The sequence below is a fragment of the Alosa pseudoharengus genome, unplaced genomic scaffold, assembly GCF_046254945.1.
Source record: "Alosa pseudoharengus isolate Yale_2024_CS ecotype anadromous, Long Island Sound unplaced genomic scaffold, YU_APseudo_1.1 YU_APseudo_1.1_scf_20, whole genome shotgun sequence".
NCBI lineage: Eukaryota > Metazoa > Chordata > Actinopteri > Clupeiformes > Clupeidae > Alosa > Alosa pseudoharengus.
The window spans coordinates 17,297,975-17,317,890 of NW_027468664.1; the positions used below are offsets into that span (position 1 = coordinate 17,297,975).

General features: G+C 42.0%; 1 protein-coding gene across 2 annotated transcripts in view; it reads left to right on the forward strand.

The window, feature by feature from the left end:
* The first annotated feature begins 10,219 nt into the window (after window positions 1-10,219).
* lin7a (lin-7 homolog A (C. elegans)) overlaps window positions 10,220-19,916 on the forward strand; it is a 35,842-nt gene continuing 26,145 nt past the window's right edge. For both annotated transcript variants that reach the window (XM_076297361.1, XM_076297360.1), the window contains exon 1: window positions 10,220-10,311. In XM_076297361.1, the coding sequence (XP_076153476.1) occupies window positions 10,275-10,311 (37 nt within the window). In that variant the 5' untranslated portion in view covers window positions 10,220-10,274. The remainder of the gene's footprint in view (window positions 10,312-19,916) is intronic.

The window sequence follows — 19,916 nt, forward strand, 5'->3', positions numbered from 1 at the left end:
TTTCGCCCGAAGTGAACTATGAACTGGATGTGATTGCTCAAGGATAAATTCGTAGGCGTGATGACAGACACTGGAGATTTCTATCTTGACTAACTACTGTATCACAGTCGACTTTCTGCAGTAGCCTACAAGAGACATGGAAGGTCTCTGAGATACTATCTGTATACCAGGAAAAGTACATTGAACATTGAAAATGCTGGTCAGTAAAGTTTGATAAAGAAATGGAGAATTAGTGCTTTGTTTGATACCAAGCGGTCAGGCAGACCAACAAAGATTTTAGCCTTGACTAGGGATTTAGTCAAATTTGCTGAAAGCAGCATGTTATGAATCAATTTTGGAGACAGTTTGTACAGCTCAAAAGCTGTGCATGGGCCACATTTGCACTGGAGTGGCCCTCACAGTCACCTGGCATCAATATCTGATACATTTTGGGACATGGAATTTATGGGACCTGGAGGCTTTAAAAAAAAGGGCAATAGTTTAAAAGTAATAATTAAAAGGGCAATAGTTTAAAAGTAATAATTAAAAGACAAAAAACAACATGGAATGATTACTCAGTGATAGTCAAGCACCCAGTGAACAGCAGCACTCATGGAGATTCTAAAGGGGGCAGTATAAACGTTTGGACAGGGATCATCTTCTTTATTGCTGTTTAGTTTAAAATCACTCTGATCAATTTATGAGCAACTGTATAGGCCTACTGTGGTAAGCAACCTAAATATTAATAATACAAATTTGTAAAAAAAAACTTCAATCAGCAACATTGATATTGAATATGAAATTGTTGGAAAAGATATCGGGTGAGTGCAGGTCACATTAATGCCGCTTAGCAGAACCTGCTCATCCTGAATGATAGTTTGGTTCTTGATAACCCTTTAACGAGAAATCACTTTTCTCCATTGTTGTAGCTACATTACAGTCCTTTTAAATATGGCCCTCCCAAGATGTATTTTAGGGACCACACACACAAACACACACACAGAGAGATAGAGAGTAATATACCATTACAATAACAAACATATACATATTTAAACTTCACACAAAGTAGCTGGCGTGTCATTCTTGGGACTTCTGGGTATTGGCTGCTGCCAGCTCAGGTAGTTGCTTGAGTACACAATATATCATAACTGTCATGTCTGATACACTCTCTGGCAATTACCCACAAGACTGCTGACTCCATGTAGAAAAAAAGAGACTCTGAACTTATTCTAGAACCTGGAAACAATGTGCCATTCATCAATCAGGTTGACACTTAAGTCTGACGTGATTTACAAATTGCTAGCCCAATGTTTTTCTATTAGCTGTTGCACTTCGATCAATGCTAAGTGCCTCATTCTGCTGTGCAGAGTGGGAAAGGATGTGGAAGTAAATTGTTTGAAATCTAATGGAAGAGAATGAGATAAAATGTTTTCTGGTCTCCGGAATTGCGACTCCACCGGCCTGTTTTGCTCACTAAGCAGGTTATCAATCAAAACTGCTAGGTTACCCTCAGTCATATCAAAATTACATTACTGCAAGGAAAGCAATTCAGCATAGTGCTCAAGGGTGGCGTGCCGTGGCGAATTCATACACTGGCAATGCCCGATGAAGGCACAGATGCATTTTGTTTTCCAAAAACTTCTCTGCAATCTTCAAAAGCAAATAAATGTAATTCTCCCAATACCAAAGCTCCCCACTTTAGGGCTATGAGGATCAGACCTTAATTGATTAAGAATATGCTGCTGCTTCTGCCTTACAAGTGGAAGCAGCAATAGGCCAGGTTTGTGTGTGCATGGATTTGCATGTACTGAGGTTATTTTGTCACGACTATAGGAGGCTCATGAATGACTACCACAGTGTTTACCCAGGGGATACTTGTCTTTCTTTCCCTTCTCCTCAGTGACAACTTTTGAGACGGAAATTGTGGCTCTGCAGCTCACTGCCTGTCCGTTCGGCCTGCGCCTCAATTCATCAAACGTAAGCAGCATGCTCTTGCATTGGGTAGTCAGGCCATAATTCTCTCAATAGCACAGGCATCTCTCTGTGAGAGTGCGAGACACACACACAGAGAGAGAGAGGGAGACAAATAAACAGTGGTTGCAAAACGTGCAGAATGCGCTCAATGATGTGCAGTCGGTAATGGTGGGGTTGGAGAACAAAGCCTTTGTGGATGATTAGGATGCCAAAGCACATTCAACCAACCTCCTTTCCCCCAAGCAGCCAACAAAAATCATTGGCATTTTGAGTGTGATTGAAGTTGTGCTATGCCATGATGCTATGACAAATATGGATAAAACTAGACCAGCGCCCTACAAAGCTAGTGTAAGGCTTAGGTTCTCTAATGAATTCACATGAAAACTACATTACACATATAAATCATGGCAAATGTGGATTTGTGTGGCAATGCCTGGCATAGTGATTGTGTGACTGAGGTTTCATCCCCATACTGAGCACATTACGCAGCAGTTTGGCGAGGGGTAATTCATTTCACTAATGTGTCATTAACTCCATCATCATTCCATCATCAGCGAGGGAGATCTCCCGCATCAGTATGCTGCTGTCAGGGCTCACTGTGGCCTGCGAGAGATAGCACTCAGAGAGCTGTCATCATGGCTGCCGAGTTGCTCAATGTGGGGCTTTTCTGCAGACTTGCCGCCAGGGAAAGATTAGCTGTTGAGAGGATCTTACCCCTGAAGGATAAACCTGTGATTTTTTTTTTCAGTTTCAATATACATTGTCAACATTTGAGAGGACTCACCGTCAACATCAGAATTTTTTTTTTAAATGTTTTGAAGTACTTACAAAAGTACAGTATACTCAAGTACCATCAAGTGTGTCCTCTGAGGGCAGCCAAGTAACTTCAGAGCATCAGCATACACTGTCAGACAAATGATGCTCCGTACAGTTCATCTCTTGTGTAGCATATAATATAGAATATCTATAGATATTCTATAGAATATCTGGGTTCATTGAATTCAACATAGAATTTTAGAACCTTAAATTGTTGCGGAACGAAATCTTATGTTAGAATGTTCAACAACCCACACCTTTAAAGGTTAATGTAATTTCCATGGAGGGAGGAGGGTTAGATGTTGACATGCCATGACCCAGTGACATGATCCTCCTCAAAGATCTCTCCAAATGCCTGGCTGGCAGTGGTTTAGCCTGTAGCCCTCAACTGTTTCAGAAGCCCCACTACCTGCCCGCTACAGCTGAGCTGAGCCAGGCTCAGGTGCACTCATGCATGGCCATGCTGATTGGGAGCAGCCACTCGCCTCGGCCCCCGCAGTGTTGGCGCAACACTTGTCACTCGATGAGGATGTCAGGCTGAAGCCTTGCCTGCAGTGGTAGGCACTGTGGAGCAGCGAGTGATATTCACAGGTTCTGGATTCTAGAATATCTGCAAAATGGGTCGTGTAAAATATTTCACTAGGAATGTTGTTTTTTTCTCTTCCTAAACTGATAAACAGGCTAATGTTTTCTTACATAACATAGAAGCTGCATTAGCAGTAATATCATGGCCACGTGGAGCCCTATAACAAAAATACTCGGTGACTACATTCTTATTGCTATTTTCCTCGCAAAATAGATTAAGATTAATAATAGGTAATAGTTGGAGCTATGCTATCTATTACCATAGCGTGGTCAGACACTGAACAGGACACTAGTGTCAGAACATATTAAGGCACCCTCTGATCAAAATATGTCTGGCATTTCAGTGGCATTTGAACACTAAATAAAAGTAGAGTGAATCAGATGCAGTCCTGTTTGTCCCTTGCCCTTTTTTCAGAATTGCCTGTGCTGTGTTTGTGTAAACTGTTGACCATCCTCCTTAAATATTTAGAAAGTTTGAGAGTGATCTAATAGCTTGTTTTTGTTGAGTACCACCCCCTCTTCCCATAATGATGTCCCTTACCTCTTTTATTTCTATTCTATGACATTATATACTCACAGAGCACATGCTAGCAGCCCTCAGGAGACGTGAGCATGGAAATTAAAAGTGTCTCCCTTGGTTCTGACGGAGTAAGAATTACCCGGAGTCATTGTATCAGTAACTTCTGTATACAGTTGTAGCCATGTCACACAACGCTAACCAGGGACAGGAATGCTCAAGGTTGGATTTGCTGACCCTGACCAAAGCCTTCAGGAGAATAAAAAATCTCCTGCCTCACATCAGCCTCTTGAAAATCTATATTTGTTCCTTGTTTCATCCAGTGTTTGTGTGTTTGCTAACTGCTTTGAGCCACACATCCATTCAGAAATCAATTCGCTTTCGTCGGGGAGGCCAGTGGCTTACTCAAGCCCTGATCCAGCCCTCTCTCTCTCTCTCTCTCTCTCTCTCACTCACTCTTTCTCTCTCACTCACTCTTTCTCTCTTTTTCTTGTCCAGCCCTCCCTCACTCCATCTTTATTTTTTTCCACTTGTAATTTTTAAAGGCAGTGATGTACTGTAGGACAGCAACCCATATGGCTGTGGGTGCATAATCTCCTCCTGTCCTCTTTCTCTCTGGCTCTAAGCCCTTTTCCCCATCTCTCTCTCTCTCTCTCTCTATCACTCTCTCTCACACTCTTCCTCTCTGTCTCTCTCGTTCTCTCTCTCTCTCCATTTATCTCCTCCCAACAACGATCTCTCCACATCTGTGAGTGGCTGAACAGGGCAAGAGCTCATCAGTACGTGTGCAATGCTTGTGTGTGGGATTTAATCGGTAGAAAAGGTCTGCGGTAATGAAAGCAAAGCTTTACGTGCAGTGATCAACTGGACCTAATTAATTAACAGAAACAGGTCTGCGAAAAAAGTGTTCCCTGAGATCACAGAACAACAGCGATCCATCTGCAAAAACAGCAACTTGTTGTGTCTTTAGAGAGAGAGGGCGTTGGTGTTGTTGTGACAGCCAGCGGGGTCTGTCAGCAAGTTTGCAATTATCTCCCCAAAGTGAGTGACATTTTTAAGAGCAATCAGAATTTAATTACTCTACTCTTTTTCCCATCCCTACCGTGGTCCCTAATCTTGACTAATGAAAAAACTGTGTGATGAGTTAATGCACATTCATCTCAGTCTCTGGTTTAATTACTCATTGTCAGCCATGCAAGACAACACACATGATTCTTTAAAGTGAATATATATATATATATATCAGAGGAGGCTCCTTCATTGAGGAAAGGGAGGAACACCCTCCCTAAAATTTCAAAGAAAAATAAAAAATATATAAAGTGAATTACTAATCTGATAAATTACTGTTAATATTACTATTTTTAACACTTTAAATGAACAAAATCGTTCCCCTAGGTCAAAATGCCAACAGCACCCCCTATCGCTATTGAAAATTACTGTATGGAGGAGCTTCCTCCATTATAAACGCCTCGGACCCCAGCGGCTCGTGAATCACGTCGTTTTCAATGGCCAAGGGAGGAAGCTCCTCCGTACAGTAATTTTCAATTGCGATAGGGGGTGCTGTTTTTAGCGGCAACGGTTCAAGAACGTTATCTGCAGTCTACGAACAGGGTTGCCAGATTGGGCGGTTTCCCGCCCAATTGGGCGGTTTTGCCATCTATTTTGCGGGCAAAAATGGGTTTGGGCGGGTGTATAAAAATTGGGCTGGTTTCGGATCAGTTCGGCGGGTTTTTGTAGCCTTAACAGAGGCACTTCAGACCCTTCTTCCAGCGACCGTTTCTGGTCAGCAGGCAGCAGTCTCTCACTCAGTCACTCACACACCCTCTGGCTGACGTGCCCCCTAAACTCACGACACTCTCAGCTCACGTCACCTTATGCATTCTAGCTATATAAATGGCATAGTGCATGGTATTTCCATAACCGCGAGATATGCGCTTCACAATGACGGCAATTAGTTGTTAGATATTCACAGCAGACAGTAAAGCCCAGCAGTAATTTATCCAAATTAACACATATGTCAAGTACCATTCATGATGTTGTCAAATATTGAAGTTGTGGGAAGTTTAAGCTGTATGTTTCTTTCGTCCCCCATGTCGTTTCATTTATCCCGGCCAGGAGGGACGAATGAAACAAAACGCACGTTCGATTTCTCCTTAAATAACTCCTGAATGGTTTTGTTCAGAGCTGAAAATGCAACGGTATTTGACAGAGGACAGATGTAGGTTGCTTGTGACAAAATATTAGCTTTCAGTGTTTTACGATGTCTTTGTAAATTACGTTTAATTAAAAAGTGTTTGAGTCCAGTTCTCCCCTATCCGGCGCAGACCGCCCTTCAAACACACAGCTCGCGGGGTTTTCAAACTTAGCTAGCTGACAATGTCAATATGCCAAAGTGGGCAAAGAGCATTTTCTCATTACAGTCAATCTCTTCATGAGTGTGCACACTGCTGAAAGATTACCTACGAGACAGGATGGACTTACCCCTTCTTTCAGGGTTGATGGATGTGCGCAGGTCTTGCGCGAATGGCTTGACATAGGACTACGGCCCACGTTCCGTCCAGCCCGACAGTTGTTGAGGAAGTTTGACAAAGCCTACTAGAACTTTTTTATTATTTTTAGGCCTAATAACAATTGCTCAAAGCGATTTTCACGAAGGGCCTAGGGCCATAGGCCTATGTTTTTTGTGGAGATGGCCCGCCATGTATGAACGTTCTGCTTCTGCAAAGAGCGCACTGACACCCCTGTTCGTTCAACGCGACTTTCATGAAAACTCTAGGTTTAACTGCCTGTCAGGTAGGCCTACTAATTGTTCTAAATTACAGGTGTCAAACTCAAGTTTGCCTTTAGCCTATATCTGGCGTATGAAAATATGTTTTGCGTGTATAGAGTTGCCATGCATGAACGCACTGCTTCTGCAAAGAGCGCACTGACACTGTCCTAAATAGCCTATTCAGCGCGATTTTCATGAAAACTCTAGGCCTAACTGCCTGTCTCAGGGAATAGATAGCGCCTAGGTATTAATTAATTGTTCTAAATCACAGGTGTCAGACTCAAGTTTAACTCAAGCCTTTAGCCTACATTTGGGGTAGGCCTATGAAAATATTTTTTGTGTAGCCTAGAGTTGGCCCACCAGTTATGAACGCACTGCCTCTGCAAAGAGTCGACACCCCTGTTCTATAATCAATGCGATTTTCATCTAATGTTATACATGAATATGCATGTGTCATGTTGCTATTATAAATAATTGAAATGTTGTGCGTTAGGCTATTTTGTATGTTCATATAGCCTACTGAATGCTTTTGTTTGAAGCGTCTATTGACACAAACACTCATTGATAGTCTACGTTTAGCCTATTGCATTATTTTCCGTAACATAAGCTTATAGAAGAATAGTCTGACGTCCGTGTAGCCTACTTTTGCGTTCATTTGATTGAATATTGTTTCTGAAATTGGATAGGCTAAGTCGAAAAATGGGTAATTTTAAAGCTTGTTAATGATTTCAATGTGTTCAAATGAGAAACAAGCAAAAGCAAATTTGGGCGGTTTTTTGTGCATTCTCGCGGTTTTTGACGAGGTTTTGGGCTGGAAAACCTTGCTGGCATCTGGCAACACTGTCTACGAATCTTATGTTGAATGGAAAGCTTGTTTGTTGTTTGCTCGTGAAATAAACTGTACAATGGAATCAGAGGACAATCTCAAATCTTTTATACATTCAAATACACTGCGAATACACTGATGTATGATGAATGTTTATCAAAGCAGGAAGACCAGCTCCAAAAAATCATTCCAAAACAAGATGGTAAGGCTAGTGTAGGCTACTGAATGCTACATAGTCAGACAAATAGGCTACTCATGGCTAACTGGTAACGTTAGCACAGAAAACAATCAGCCATAGCCTACTGCTGGCCTGTCACATACGTGGACAGTTCACTTGGTGATAAAACATTTTTGGATAGTTATGCGTTGTTATAATCATCCAAGTTATGCCTTAAAGGGACACCAGGCAACGTTTTCGTGTTAATTACTCATCTTCGTAAGTCGGTATATGGTTAAATGACTCATTACAGGGCGAATGAAGACTCTCTCGCCCGCCCCTACTGCCTGTAGGAAGAATATCCCGCTTGCAAGTTCAGTGTATCGTACCCGGCGACCGAAGCAGTTTCAGTTTCCATCCTGCATCCACAGCACAGAGGGAGGCTAATGAAACGCTAGCGATTGTTGCAAATGTGTGTATAATGGCAGAGCCGGCAAAGAAGCAGTGAAAACCCTTGACGGAAGATGCAAAGAAAAGGAAAAGAGCTTCAGACCGAGCGAGGGGGAGTTTCGTAGAGAAAAAGCATCAGGCTTGCCTGGTGTCCCTTTAACTAAACAATTGTTAAATAAGGTTCTTGTTGTTATGTTCTTGTTTTCACCGTTCTAAATGTATCTTTGGATGGTAACATTGTTAATGAATGTTTCAGACCATGATGCATTCCTTTAATGACGTCTTCAATAACATTTGCCTTTCGAGTATGCTTTCATAAATTCCCACTTAGCTATTACAACCTGTCTTTAAATTATAGGGATTTGGATTTAAAAACCATAGCATGTTACAAATAACCACATTTAAGGTCTATTTTTAATGGTAAATAGTTACATGGTTTTATAAAACAAGTGTCTATTTTTATTATTATAGACTTTTCTGCCAATGTATTACACTGAGCAAAACCTCCAGACTTTCCGTAATTTTGCACATCTGGAAAACAGTATTTCATAACTAGACCTACATATCTTCCCTGACTTCCCAGACCTACATTTACATTTATTTACATTTACATTTATTAATTTAGCACTATTATCCAAAGTGACTTATATATTTAAATTATATTACAAAGTCCATTGTGCCCAGACCCCCCCGAGAATGTCAGAACAGCATTTATTGCACAACATTGCCAGTTAAAATGCTACATAGTACATACTGCTGCTATAAATGTGTCTGGGTAGGCGGCCTACATACTCTATTGTTCACATATGCCACCAACACCACCACAACCTCACATTTGCCACTAACGCCAATCAAGCAGACATTCCTTCCTCCGTTATTTTTTTAACCACCAGCCGCCACTGATATATATATATATATATATATATATATATATATATATATATATTCCTCCATCTGGGCATGTTAAAAGTATAAACACCTGGTAGTTTCAAGGTGGAGTGAGGCACAAAGTGATATTGTCAGATATGCCATGAGCCCATGCCATGGTGGCTGGTTTGCATGCTAACTTTAAAGGAGGACTCCAGCTACAGCACTACACTCTGGGGGCATGTTTGTGAGCCCCCATGTTCATGCCCCCAGAGTGTGGCACTGTGGCTGCCTAGCTGCAGCAACTCCAGCTAGGTTTAGATTGTTTTCGTTTTTTTTTACTCGTGACCTCAGAAACGGAGATCTATGTGAAATCGGAGTTCTCCTTTAATGGATAGCTGGCCAACACAGAGCTTATGCGTTTTTTGACAAAATGTCATAACGGTTGCTTCTTCACATCTGGTTATATTTCTGGGTCATTTTTAAATATTTTAAACTTTGCTTGTGTGTTTATTCAACCTGAAAACACAGTGGGGGCATATGCATATGGTTGGTGAGGGACACAAGATGGTATCTTGGCATCATCTCCTTCTCTCTGGGCACTGGTGGGTGGTCATGCATGGGATTTGCCCCAGTCTAAGCCTGAGTAAGCATTAGTGGTAAGGGAGCGGAAACCCATAGCGAATAAAGGGGGAGCCCGCCAGTGCCCGTATGGAGTTTGGTTGGATCTTCTCTCCGCTGTGACATGCATAAGCATGGAGATTAATCTATAAAGCCTTCATCAGCCCTGATCCCAAGGCCATCACTAAGACCGGCCTAATGCTGCTCAGGGAGACCACAGCGGGGCCTAACCCTATGCAACTATTCAGTGATCATAACATTCACTAAGATTGTGTCACATTTTGTTGTCTATCTGCGTTCTTGTTTTATGTTTGAGTCTATTTATTTTATGGCAAAGATGGGCTAAAGCAAAGATAATCCTAAAACACACGCACATAAACATTGTCATATTCACGCGTCCAGCTTTACTCTTCACTCACATGCCGGGGACCTACATAACCTCCACTGCACAGTAGATGCGCGCAATCACGTACATACACTCTGTCATCACTGCGTGTTGTTTATTCTCTCGTCACCTTGTTTCACTGGGCATTCAGAGATGAGTATGGAGTGGTGAAAGGGAGGTAATCCCTGCTCCCTCCCCGCCGCTAAACGCTTTCTCTCTCTCCCTTTCGCCCTCTCTCTCTCGTCCTCGCTCCTTCCGTTCATTCCCGTTCAGTGGAACGTCTGATGCTGTAGCTCCACTAGTCCGCTCTCTTCGCTAACAGCAGTCATGGCGACAGTGGTCCAACCGCTCACTCTGGAGCGAGGTAAGACAATATTTTAACATATAATAAGCGCATCTATTTGGGTTTTCTGCAGTCTACTGACCAGTAATAGTGTGGAAAGTTGCCATTAAAGACCGTGTTTGCTGAGTGGATTTGGAAGAGATTCGCATGCGTTGATATTGTTTTCTTCAGTCCTTTCACGAGCGTTTTGACGTTTGTATAATAAAATACATAACTCACGGTCAATTAGTGCGTATTCAAGGCCTTCAAATGGCTGTGTGCGTTTCATCACTTAAAAGATGGAATTATCAGCATTGTTTACACATTGTTATTCTTTACTCAAACGGTAATATATGCTACCCTAATGGCGGATATAGCCTAATTTTATTTCACAGTGTAGTTCCTGATTTTGGTGCCAATGGATATACAAAATGTATGTTTGTGGATTTCCCATGGTCAAACTTTGTCACATCAACATAATGTCAGTTTTACATAGGTATAGGTACGGCCAGCTGTTGGCCATCGGGCTGTATAAGTAGGTCAAAATTAGGAGCCTTTTCTCCAAAGTGTGATGGAGAATATTCGGGTTTAAATCTTAGAATCATCGGCAAAGTATAGACCATAGAATTGTCTAAGTACACCTACAGCTCTAGTCTATCGGCTATTCATACCTGGTAATCTCTTCGATTTGTGAGTAAACATCACATAGAAGGAAGGCAGCCTGGTGGCCATGGCGAATGGTGATAACTCACTCATGAATGTCAGCAAGTCAAATGGAAAGTATTTCTCAGGTGGGAGAAAAAACTTTAGGGCCATGCACATGGCTGAAGAAGTCTAATGAGCCATTATGCTTTCGCATTGACAAGCGCGCAGACTGCTGTATGTAGGGCGTAAAGAGCGGTATTGAAATACAATACAGTGCGAGTGTCATACAAACCAAGTGGATAGCCATGAGTTAAAAATAGCGGTACGGGGTAGTCCTGCTTCCGGGGTAGTTGACTGATATTAATTATTTGGTATAGAATAACCATTAATTGTAGTCTATGTGTTGCGTCCCTGCTTTTAAGAGGCCAAATTTTGATAATGCCCATTGGCAGCAATGGAGAGAGAGAGAGATACTCGCATCAGCACCGTGCAAGCTCACTTCAATGATATTAGTGTAATCTCATCATAATAACGACCGGAGGCATTATATTTGAAACGACCAAGACGATCGAGTTTTAAACCAGGCAAAACAATGAGCTGTAATAGCAGCAGCGTCCATGTAAACGACGACGGCTATACTCGTTTGCATAAGTGGACAACGATATGAAAATACCGCCATTGGACTGAGGGTAAAACGCAGTCATTGAAGCGTGATGGGAGTCACAGATACGGATAGTCTTCAACGCGAGTTGCGCTTGAACGTGGAGTGAAAGCGGCATTTGAGCGGCTAAAACGTAACAGCGAGCGCTGCTGAACAAGAAGTCCTTTAGAGAAATTACTTGTCCGCCTACCACTCAGCCCTGTTGGAGAAACAACTCGACAATTATGAGGGAAGACAAACACTTTTTGTTTGCAGAGATGCCTCTAATGAGTGGCCATTATGGCGTTCTGCTGAACTGAAGCTGAAAGTCTAACGTGTAAATATCAAGCGAGCATCCAAGCGTTTCACTTGACAAGTAGGCTAGCCTACAGTACCAGGAGAACGCAGAGGGGAATACCGGTAATAGAGCGAAAGAATAGGCTACTGTCAATAAATCAGATAGGTATCAGAAGCAAAGGAAGGGTTGAGATAGGATAAGGGCTGGGTATGTTTGTTAAAATTGTGCTTCCTAGTATTGTCTGAGGGTAGGCTACATCCAACAGATTCAGTTCCTGAGAGTTCAGAGAAGAGGAAGGGACATCATTTAAACTTATTTGGCTGTTGCCCTTGGTAGACTCAGCGTGGTATTTTCACACTACATTCAAAGTAACACAATGAAGCTCTTTTCGACAATTTTCAAAATACATTCAGCTCCAATCCATCTAAAACCTTCAAAAATGGCCATGACTCATGCTCCTACCTGTGACATTTTCACATAGTGCAATATCATTGTCAATGTCAGAGACTCCATTCTCCATATTGTAAGTCAGTATAGCATCTAAGTCAGTTTACAATCTGGTATGTCTAAGGTAAAAATAGTGTTGCTTTAAAAGAATATTCACCTTTCAATCATTTCCCAAACATTAAGATATTGAGTCAGGCCTGTAGTCCTTTATTTATTCATTCATTCAGTAATGATTGTATGGATGAAGCAGTAGGTCCCTGGTTGTACAATAGCATTTTGGTTGAGAGTGTGTGCATTAGTTTATAACATTTATTCGAGGATAAATGGACTTCCTCAATAAATTCTGTCTCTTTGTCGTGGACATTCTTTGACAAGCATTGTAAGCCTGTGGGGGTTTGCCATGAAGGCAAGCACAGCTTGGAAGAGACTTTGCAGGCTGATGTCACCTTCATGTGCTGTGTTGTGTCATGCTGTTCCACTGACAATTTGAAATGCTGTATTGTCAAACCAAAAGACAGGGAAACAGACAGAGAGAGAGCAAGAGAGAGAGAAAGAGAGAGAGGCAAAGCAATCTGCAGGAAGAGGGTTTCCAAACATTTCCTGTATGTTCTGCTTCACAGTTAGTAGGCCTACATAAGGAAGCAAGTTATTCACTCACACATTTTGTGACAGTGGTTTAGGATCACTTAAAGCACTGTAGTTCTTTTACCTTGAAATAGCACCATCAAACTCATTTTGATGCCACTATGCTGACTTAAAATGAGCAGAATGGAGTCTTTGGCATTGCCAATGTGTGCCCAGAACGCCGGTTATTACAAGTTCTTCTCGCTAAATGGGTACCCAGTATGTAGAAAACTGACAAAAAGGGGAATTCCTACATTATGTTATTTTAAAACCTGGGGACCAGACCTTCTTCATGCATGGCGCCAAGGATATGGAAACAGGCTTGGCCTCTCATTAGAAGTCGCTGTTAATGACTGCCCACCTATAGGGCCAATCTGACAACACTACTGGTAGGAGGCCGTGGATAAAAGTCAGTAGATCTGCCTGGTGTATAAGGCAGCCATGTTGAATCCACAGTGAGCTGTCTATACTGTATGTTCTAATTAGGTATGCATTGCCATGCAGGTTTGATCTGCTAATTTGTTTAAGATGGACCTCCTCAGAGCCATTCGTTTGGGTGCAGAGAAAGCAATCCAACACCGAAAGGTCGTTTGTGCTTGGAAATTCCTAATGGTCGTCCTCAGCCAAAAGGAGAGATTTATTTGCCCTCTATTGTCAGGAAATGTCACGGCGGGGCCAATTAGTGCTAATTCACCCTGTATGGGGGAATTGATCAAATGAGCTGCGCAGGTCTTAAACGGAGGCCCCGTCGTGACTTTGGCCTTGTGTTTGGGTAGACCCCCTGCCAGTGCCAGTTCCGGTCTTGGAAGAAGGATGCAAGGAGTGTGTGTTTGTGTGTGTGTAGGTTTTGGAGGAAAGCTTGACCCAACTCGGATGCCCTCAGTGTTGGAGAGCGAGCAGATGGTGTGCTCCCTCACATGCCCCAAGAACTCTCACACAGCCGTGCATAGAGTGAGTCAGGCGCCAATGGGACAAAAAGGCCCCCGCACACAAGCTTATCGACATGGAGGCAAAGGACATTGTCCTCTGCGTACTGGGATGCATCGTCGGTAATGCTGTGTTAACAGGAAGTTGCCCTGGTGATCTAAAAGATCTTTTCATAAGCAGAGTCATTTCCTGTAATCATTTCCCTTTGCTTGTGTTCAATTAGCATCGCTCAGCTTGTATAATGGACACTGTAATGTCATTAGGCTCTGGCTGGACAGCACAGTGGTTATTGTTTCTCTTTCACGCTAAGCTAGTCTAGAGCACATGAATGAACTGTAGATCAGTAGCCATGCTAGGAGGTTAGCGTATAACCAACAGTTTAGGGTCACTGACACAGAGCTCACAAGATACAGGGGTTAATCTAATCCATGAGTCATGTGTTTGACCTTTACATAGGATAAAATATTTGCTAAAAGAACAAAATCGCGAAGAGAGAATTATGGGGATTTTTCTCAGGGTTGTCATGGGGAAATTTGAGACTAGATATTATTAACTATGCTTTGTTATCGAAGCTAATGTGAAAATATGCAAAACCGAGAGGCAGCCTGTTAATTAATTTAGAAAGGCTAAGACAGAATAAATTTGAGTTAATTCTAGGCTTAGGAAAGACTTGAGGCAGGGTCCAGATATCACTTCAGTGCAAAATTTCTTGTTTTCGTTATGATGATGATGATGATGATGGTGATAAAGCTGCATTATGACAAAACGTATTGGCAGTCTGTATTAGTAATGAGATATTTTGTATTATAAAGTTATGCGATCCTTAATCAGCTTTAAATATGTAAATGTCTAAAACATTGGCTGTAGCCTTCTACATATTCAGCACAAAAGTACACAAAGATAACATGGCACTTAAAGTTTTTTTTTTTTTTTTTTATGAAATAAGAGTTATTGCAAAATGAACAGTATTATTTGGGAAATGGATTGCGAAGTCATATTGTTGGAAGATATCGCATGGGTCTGACAAGGAAATCCCTGGAAATATCTGAGTACATTATACTTGTTTCACAGCCTAGGCTGGAGTGTTTTTTACACGTCTATAGGCTACTGATGTTTCACCAGTAGCGCTCTGAGAGTTTTAGAAATGAAGGCGTGTCCACCATGCAGCAGCATGTTATAAACTTGTCTAACCTCCAGCATGGTGTGCTATAAATATTTCATGCCCTGTTGTAGCGGAGTTTTATTTTTCTGAAAGCATGGTTATTGCTATTGTGGTTATCGCTTGGTATTCTGTGTTCAAGCTGCTCTTAGCCAGAACTTCTGAACACTTGATCACGCCCCAGCTTGTAGTGAAAGGGAAGAAATTCTCCATAAAAAAAGACATTGCAGGATTTTTGTTATTGTGGAATGCTACTGTATATGGTCAAACATTTCCAGTTGAGATTGTCTCAATATGTCACCAAAGCACGTACAGATGAAACAGGGGAGGAAGCCTTCACACAGAGATGAAAGTGCTTCTTAGACATGCTGTGTAGAAATGTTGTGTCTCATGAACTGGTGGGAGTGTGTGTGGTGTGACTGACCTGGAGGTGCAGCAGTTGAAGTTTGGGAGCATTGCACAGCGGGGGAAGCCTGGGGGGCCACCAGATGTGTCTAGCATCTGGTGGCCCCCTACTGTTTCATAATGGGGTGTAAGATGGAGGCGGGGGGTAGGGGGGGGGTCGTATCGTTATTGCTGACTCCACAAATTGATGAGTTTAAACAGTGAGCGGGCTCTTGGTGGACTCCCATCATGCATGTAAACAGTGTCCTGCTGTGCCTGCCTTCCAATCACCACACATAAAAAAAACCTCGCCAAAGCTCAGCCGGAAAAAAAATAAAGCAGAAGAAGCCCCTACTACTACTAGAAGTGGATAACGCTAAGAGCCTCTGAGCATAGATTATCTGGTCACCATCGAGAGGAGAGGCAAAGGTTTAAAATATAGACCCTTTCAACAATAAAAACAAAAACAATGCTTGAACATTCTATTTGGTTCCCAATAGAGTGTCCCAGTGACTTCCGTTTTACTTCCGCTACAAGGGATCTATCTTTCAAAAAAATATGAACGGGAGTTAATGGAGAGATAACAATTATTTTTTGGTCCAGTTTGAATTGTGCCACGAATTTCACATATGATGTGTGTGAATTTAAAAGATAATTTTTCACGTCAAGAAAGTACTGTTGTTCGATTCAATCGTTCGATAGTCTCGAACAATGTACGTCACCAACGTAATGAAACTATAAAATTAGCTGTTATGCTAGTTAACGGTTGCATCTTGCTGCCTGCTATGTCACTTAACAGTATCTAATGTACAGTCTATGGACGAATACAACTTACCTGATGTGTTTAATCTTCTGACTCATGGTATTTTCATCGGCAAGGAAAGCCCAATTAAGACCTCTTGCTGGTATGCTTGTACACTAGTGTGGCTGTGAAAGAGCTAACTGATGGATTTGTAGTCGTTGGAATTACGATCTTTCACAATGTTGTAATTTAATAGATACGAAACTGCAAATGTCTTTACATGAAAAATTTTCTTTAAAATTGACAAACATATGACAAACAAATCCATCAGTTAGCTCTTTCACAGCCACACTAGTGTACAAGCATACCAGCAACAGGTCTTAATTGGGCTTTCCTTGCCGATGAAAATACCATGAGTAGCACTTTCAAGGCACAAGTCAACCGGGACCAGAAAATAATTGACTGGCGTTCAACATTTTTTGAAAGATAGGTCCCACGGAGGCAAACGGAAGGGGCGTCACTGGGACACTATATCTACTTCCTCTGCATTAAGATAACTATGGAATGTTAAAACGGAAGCCTTGTGGGGCCAATTATGATGCTGATAATGGAACTCTCTTGAAAGGGTCTATATTCTTTGTGTGTTTTCTCTTCAGCTGCGTGAGTATTCATAGACCCTGCCTGTACCATGCCTGACATGTGGGCGGGTAAGAGTATATTTAGCTCGGCATGAAATTACACACTTATGTCAGTCAGTTTCAGCCTCACACTGATCTCATGTAGTATTGGAAGGAGGGAAATTAGCGCTGCGCAGACCCCCGCGCCCTCTTCCAGTCAGCCAGGTAATCATGTTACCTCACTCAAGGTCAAAGAATGCATCCAGCCCTTGTAGCTGCACCTCTCTAATGATGGTGCCGCTTAGCACTTGAACTGATGGATTCTTTTGAGCTACAAGACGGTACTCTGGGATCTCCTCAGTAGAATGACATTGTGAGGATTTAGTGTGTGTGTGTGTGTGTGTGTGTGTGTGTGCACATGTGTGTATGTGTGTGTGCACGTGTGTGTGTATGCGTGTGTGTCAATTGGCTTTTCCATGGGCCACAAATCACCACTCAGCTACCATGCAAATCTTCTTTCAATTTTGTTTCGCTGTATGCCCCCAGGATGAAGCTTGTGTCTTAGACACTGAGTCATACCGGAGCTCTGTTAAAGGTGCTACGCGTTAAAAAAAAGCCCATATTTTATACGGCAGGTGAAGGCAAGGTATATTAGCATTGAAATGTGCAGTCGTTTCCTGAGTCACAATCGCATGAAATAAAACTCAAATTTGTGTCTTGTAGAGGAGCTGTTCTGGATTTATATCTGTGTATACTGTCGAGCAACAAACAATCAGAGTGAGACAAGCCGAGAAGTGACAGATGGATGTGGCCTGGAGGGTATCATTATCTCAGCCGGAACTTTGGGAATAGCGGAGAAACACTTCCCTGGTTCTTCTGCTCATTTCCTCGCTCTGATCTCAAATCACTGCGTTACAAAGTAATTGGTATGCAGTGTCATGAATCCAATATTAGACTTTATATTGGGACAGAGAAGCAGGTGGTTTTCATTTTGCTTTTGGTATTACTTGAAATGTTTTGTGGATTTTCTGTTTACCTGCACTTGAAATTGGTTAAGTCTTGCTTCAGTCCAGCCACTGAATACAGGGTACTTGATCAGAATCCAGCAATGAAATGGAAATAGATTTCACAAAGTGTTGGATCGGTGGAATTCATTTCATGTTTCTGACCTCTGAGTGAAACTCTGCAAATGTCAGTCCACTTTTAGAAACCTTGTTTCGGATATATGCCTGTGCCTGAACTAGGTTTTATTGCCACCGATAACATCAGGAATGCAGAAGCTTGCTCCATACAATACCTTTGACATTTTCACATTCACAGATTAAATCCCAGTATCTGACATTACATGAGCCTGGTGATGAAGACATCCTTTGGGTTAAATGCTCACAGAGCTCCCAAGTCTTTGTAAAACAGAAATGCAGAAACTAACTGCTGAACATTTTGTTAAACTCCTGACAAAGATTAGGGAATAAAAGTGCAACTCCAGAGCCCGAGAGAATAAAAAAAAAAAGCACTGAGCCTGCACCAGAGCTCTGTAAAGCATAGCCTCTAAATAGCTGAAACCGTCCAAGCCCTTGATGTGGATAAAGAAATTGGTGTTAATGAGCTGAAGATAGCGAGGGCTAGAGGAGAGAACGTTCGCTCTCTCTCTCGCTCTGTCTCACTCACACTGTCCTCCGACCTTCTCATAATGAGGGATAAATTCCTATAAAATGTACAGTACAGGGACCCCACCCCCACCCTTTCGTTCACCTCCTTGTGCTGGTTGGAAAGCTACCAGCTCTTTTATGTGGCCCGTCATTAGGACCACAGCTCAAACTTTCTGTTGCGTAATGACTGGTGCACTTGGGTGGGTGGTGGGATGGGGAGCCACTTGACTTGATGAGGCAAAGCTGAGTGTGGTGGGTTGTTGAAGAGCCTGGAGAGACTTTGATGAGATCCTGAAATGTGGAACAGCTACTGTGGCAGACAGCGCAGAGTTAGCGCAGCTGCAAATTGTTCCTGGATTACGTACAACAATTTCAGTGGCTCCCTCTGTTCTAATTAGCTGTACTGTCATCCATTCTGTGAAGACAGCTGTCTGAACTAGGGAACATTTTCTCAAATGCGATGTGATGTCTCTCTCATTTGAGATGTCAGAAGCAATTGCTGCTGAAGTGCACAAAAGTTTAAAAGGGAAGGTTAGTTGATCTTTTGGACAGGAAATATTAGAATAGCTTGGAAAGTCTTTCTCAATTGATCAGTTCAATTTTTTACCCCATACATCTTGTCTGGACTTGCTTGAGCTATAAACGCTGATTTGTAATAAATGTTGGATCCAGAGATGTTAGCCTTCCCTCTGAAGATGACCTCTATTTGTCAATTCAGGGCCCTGGGCTAAAATGAGAATTTAGTACATGTCATTATATCTCAATTCATGTGCTCTCTGATACTCAGACTTATTTTATGGAAACTGTTTAACATTTGGTGCTGCATTTCAGGGCATATACAATTTCTGCTAGCGTAACCTTTATTTAGAACACTGAAACAACAGTCAGCTGTAAGTTGAGTTTCCGAGCACATCCCCATAAAGAGATGTCTCTTTGTCTACATCAACACTTTGGTAGTAGAACAGATTTAAGCTAGCCTGAATGAAATACTGATACAGCCATCCAGGCAACAGTTGTTGCAGTCTTTCCTGACCATGTTGGTTTCCTAGGCTGTAATAGGTTTTGTGTGTCTCACTGCCTTAGCTGTTATTGGTTTCTCTCTGAGCAAGAGTACCCTTCTTGTCTTTGGTTTTGCAAGTAAATAAAATCACAGGGGTGTTCAGAAGTGTGATCTGCAACAGAATTTTTAGTGAAGTCAGGTTAACATGATTTTTCTAGTATTAATTAGTGTAAATGAAAGTTGATGTGGTTAACATGAGTTTTGCAGTAGGGCAGTTTCACGCAAAACTGTCACGTCCATAACGCCAACTAAATACCATAGCATTGTGTTGGCATTATGGATGTGACAGTTTTACGTGGAATTGCCCAGTATTAATTAGTGGTTAAATGAAAGTTGATGTGATTGTGGTCAGAGATGCGCTTAAAGTCGATGAGCAGAGGCCAGCGTTTGAGGAAGACACATTTACTTTTCATTTCGTTTCTTTTAATGTTTTTTAAAACATTCCAAATTGTTTG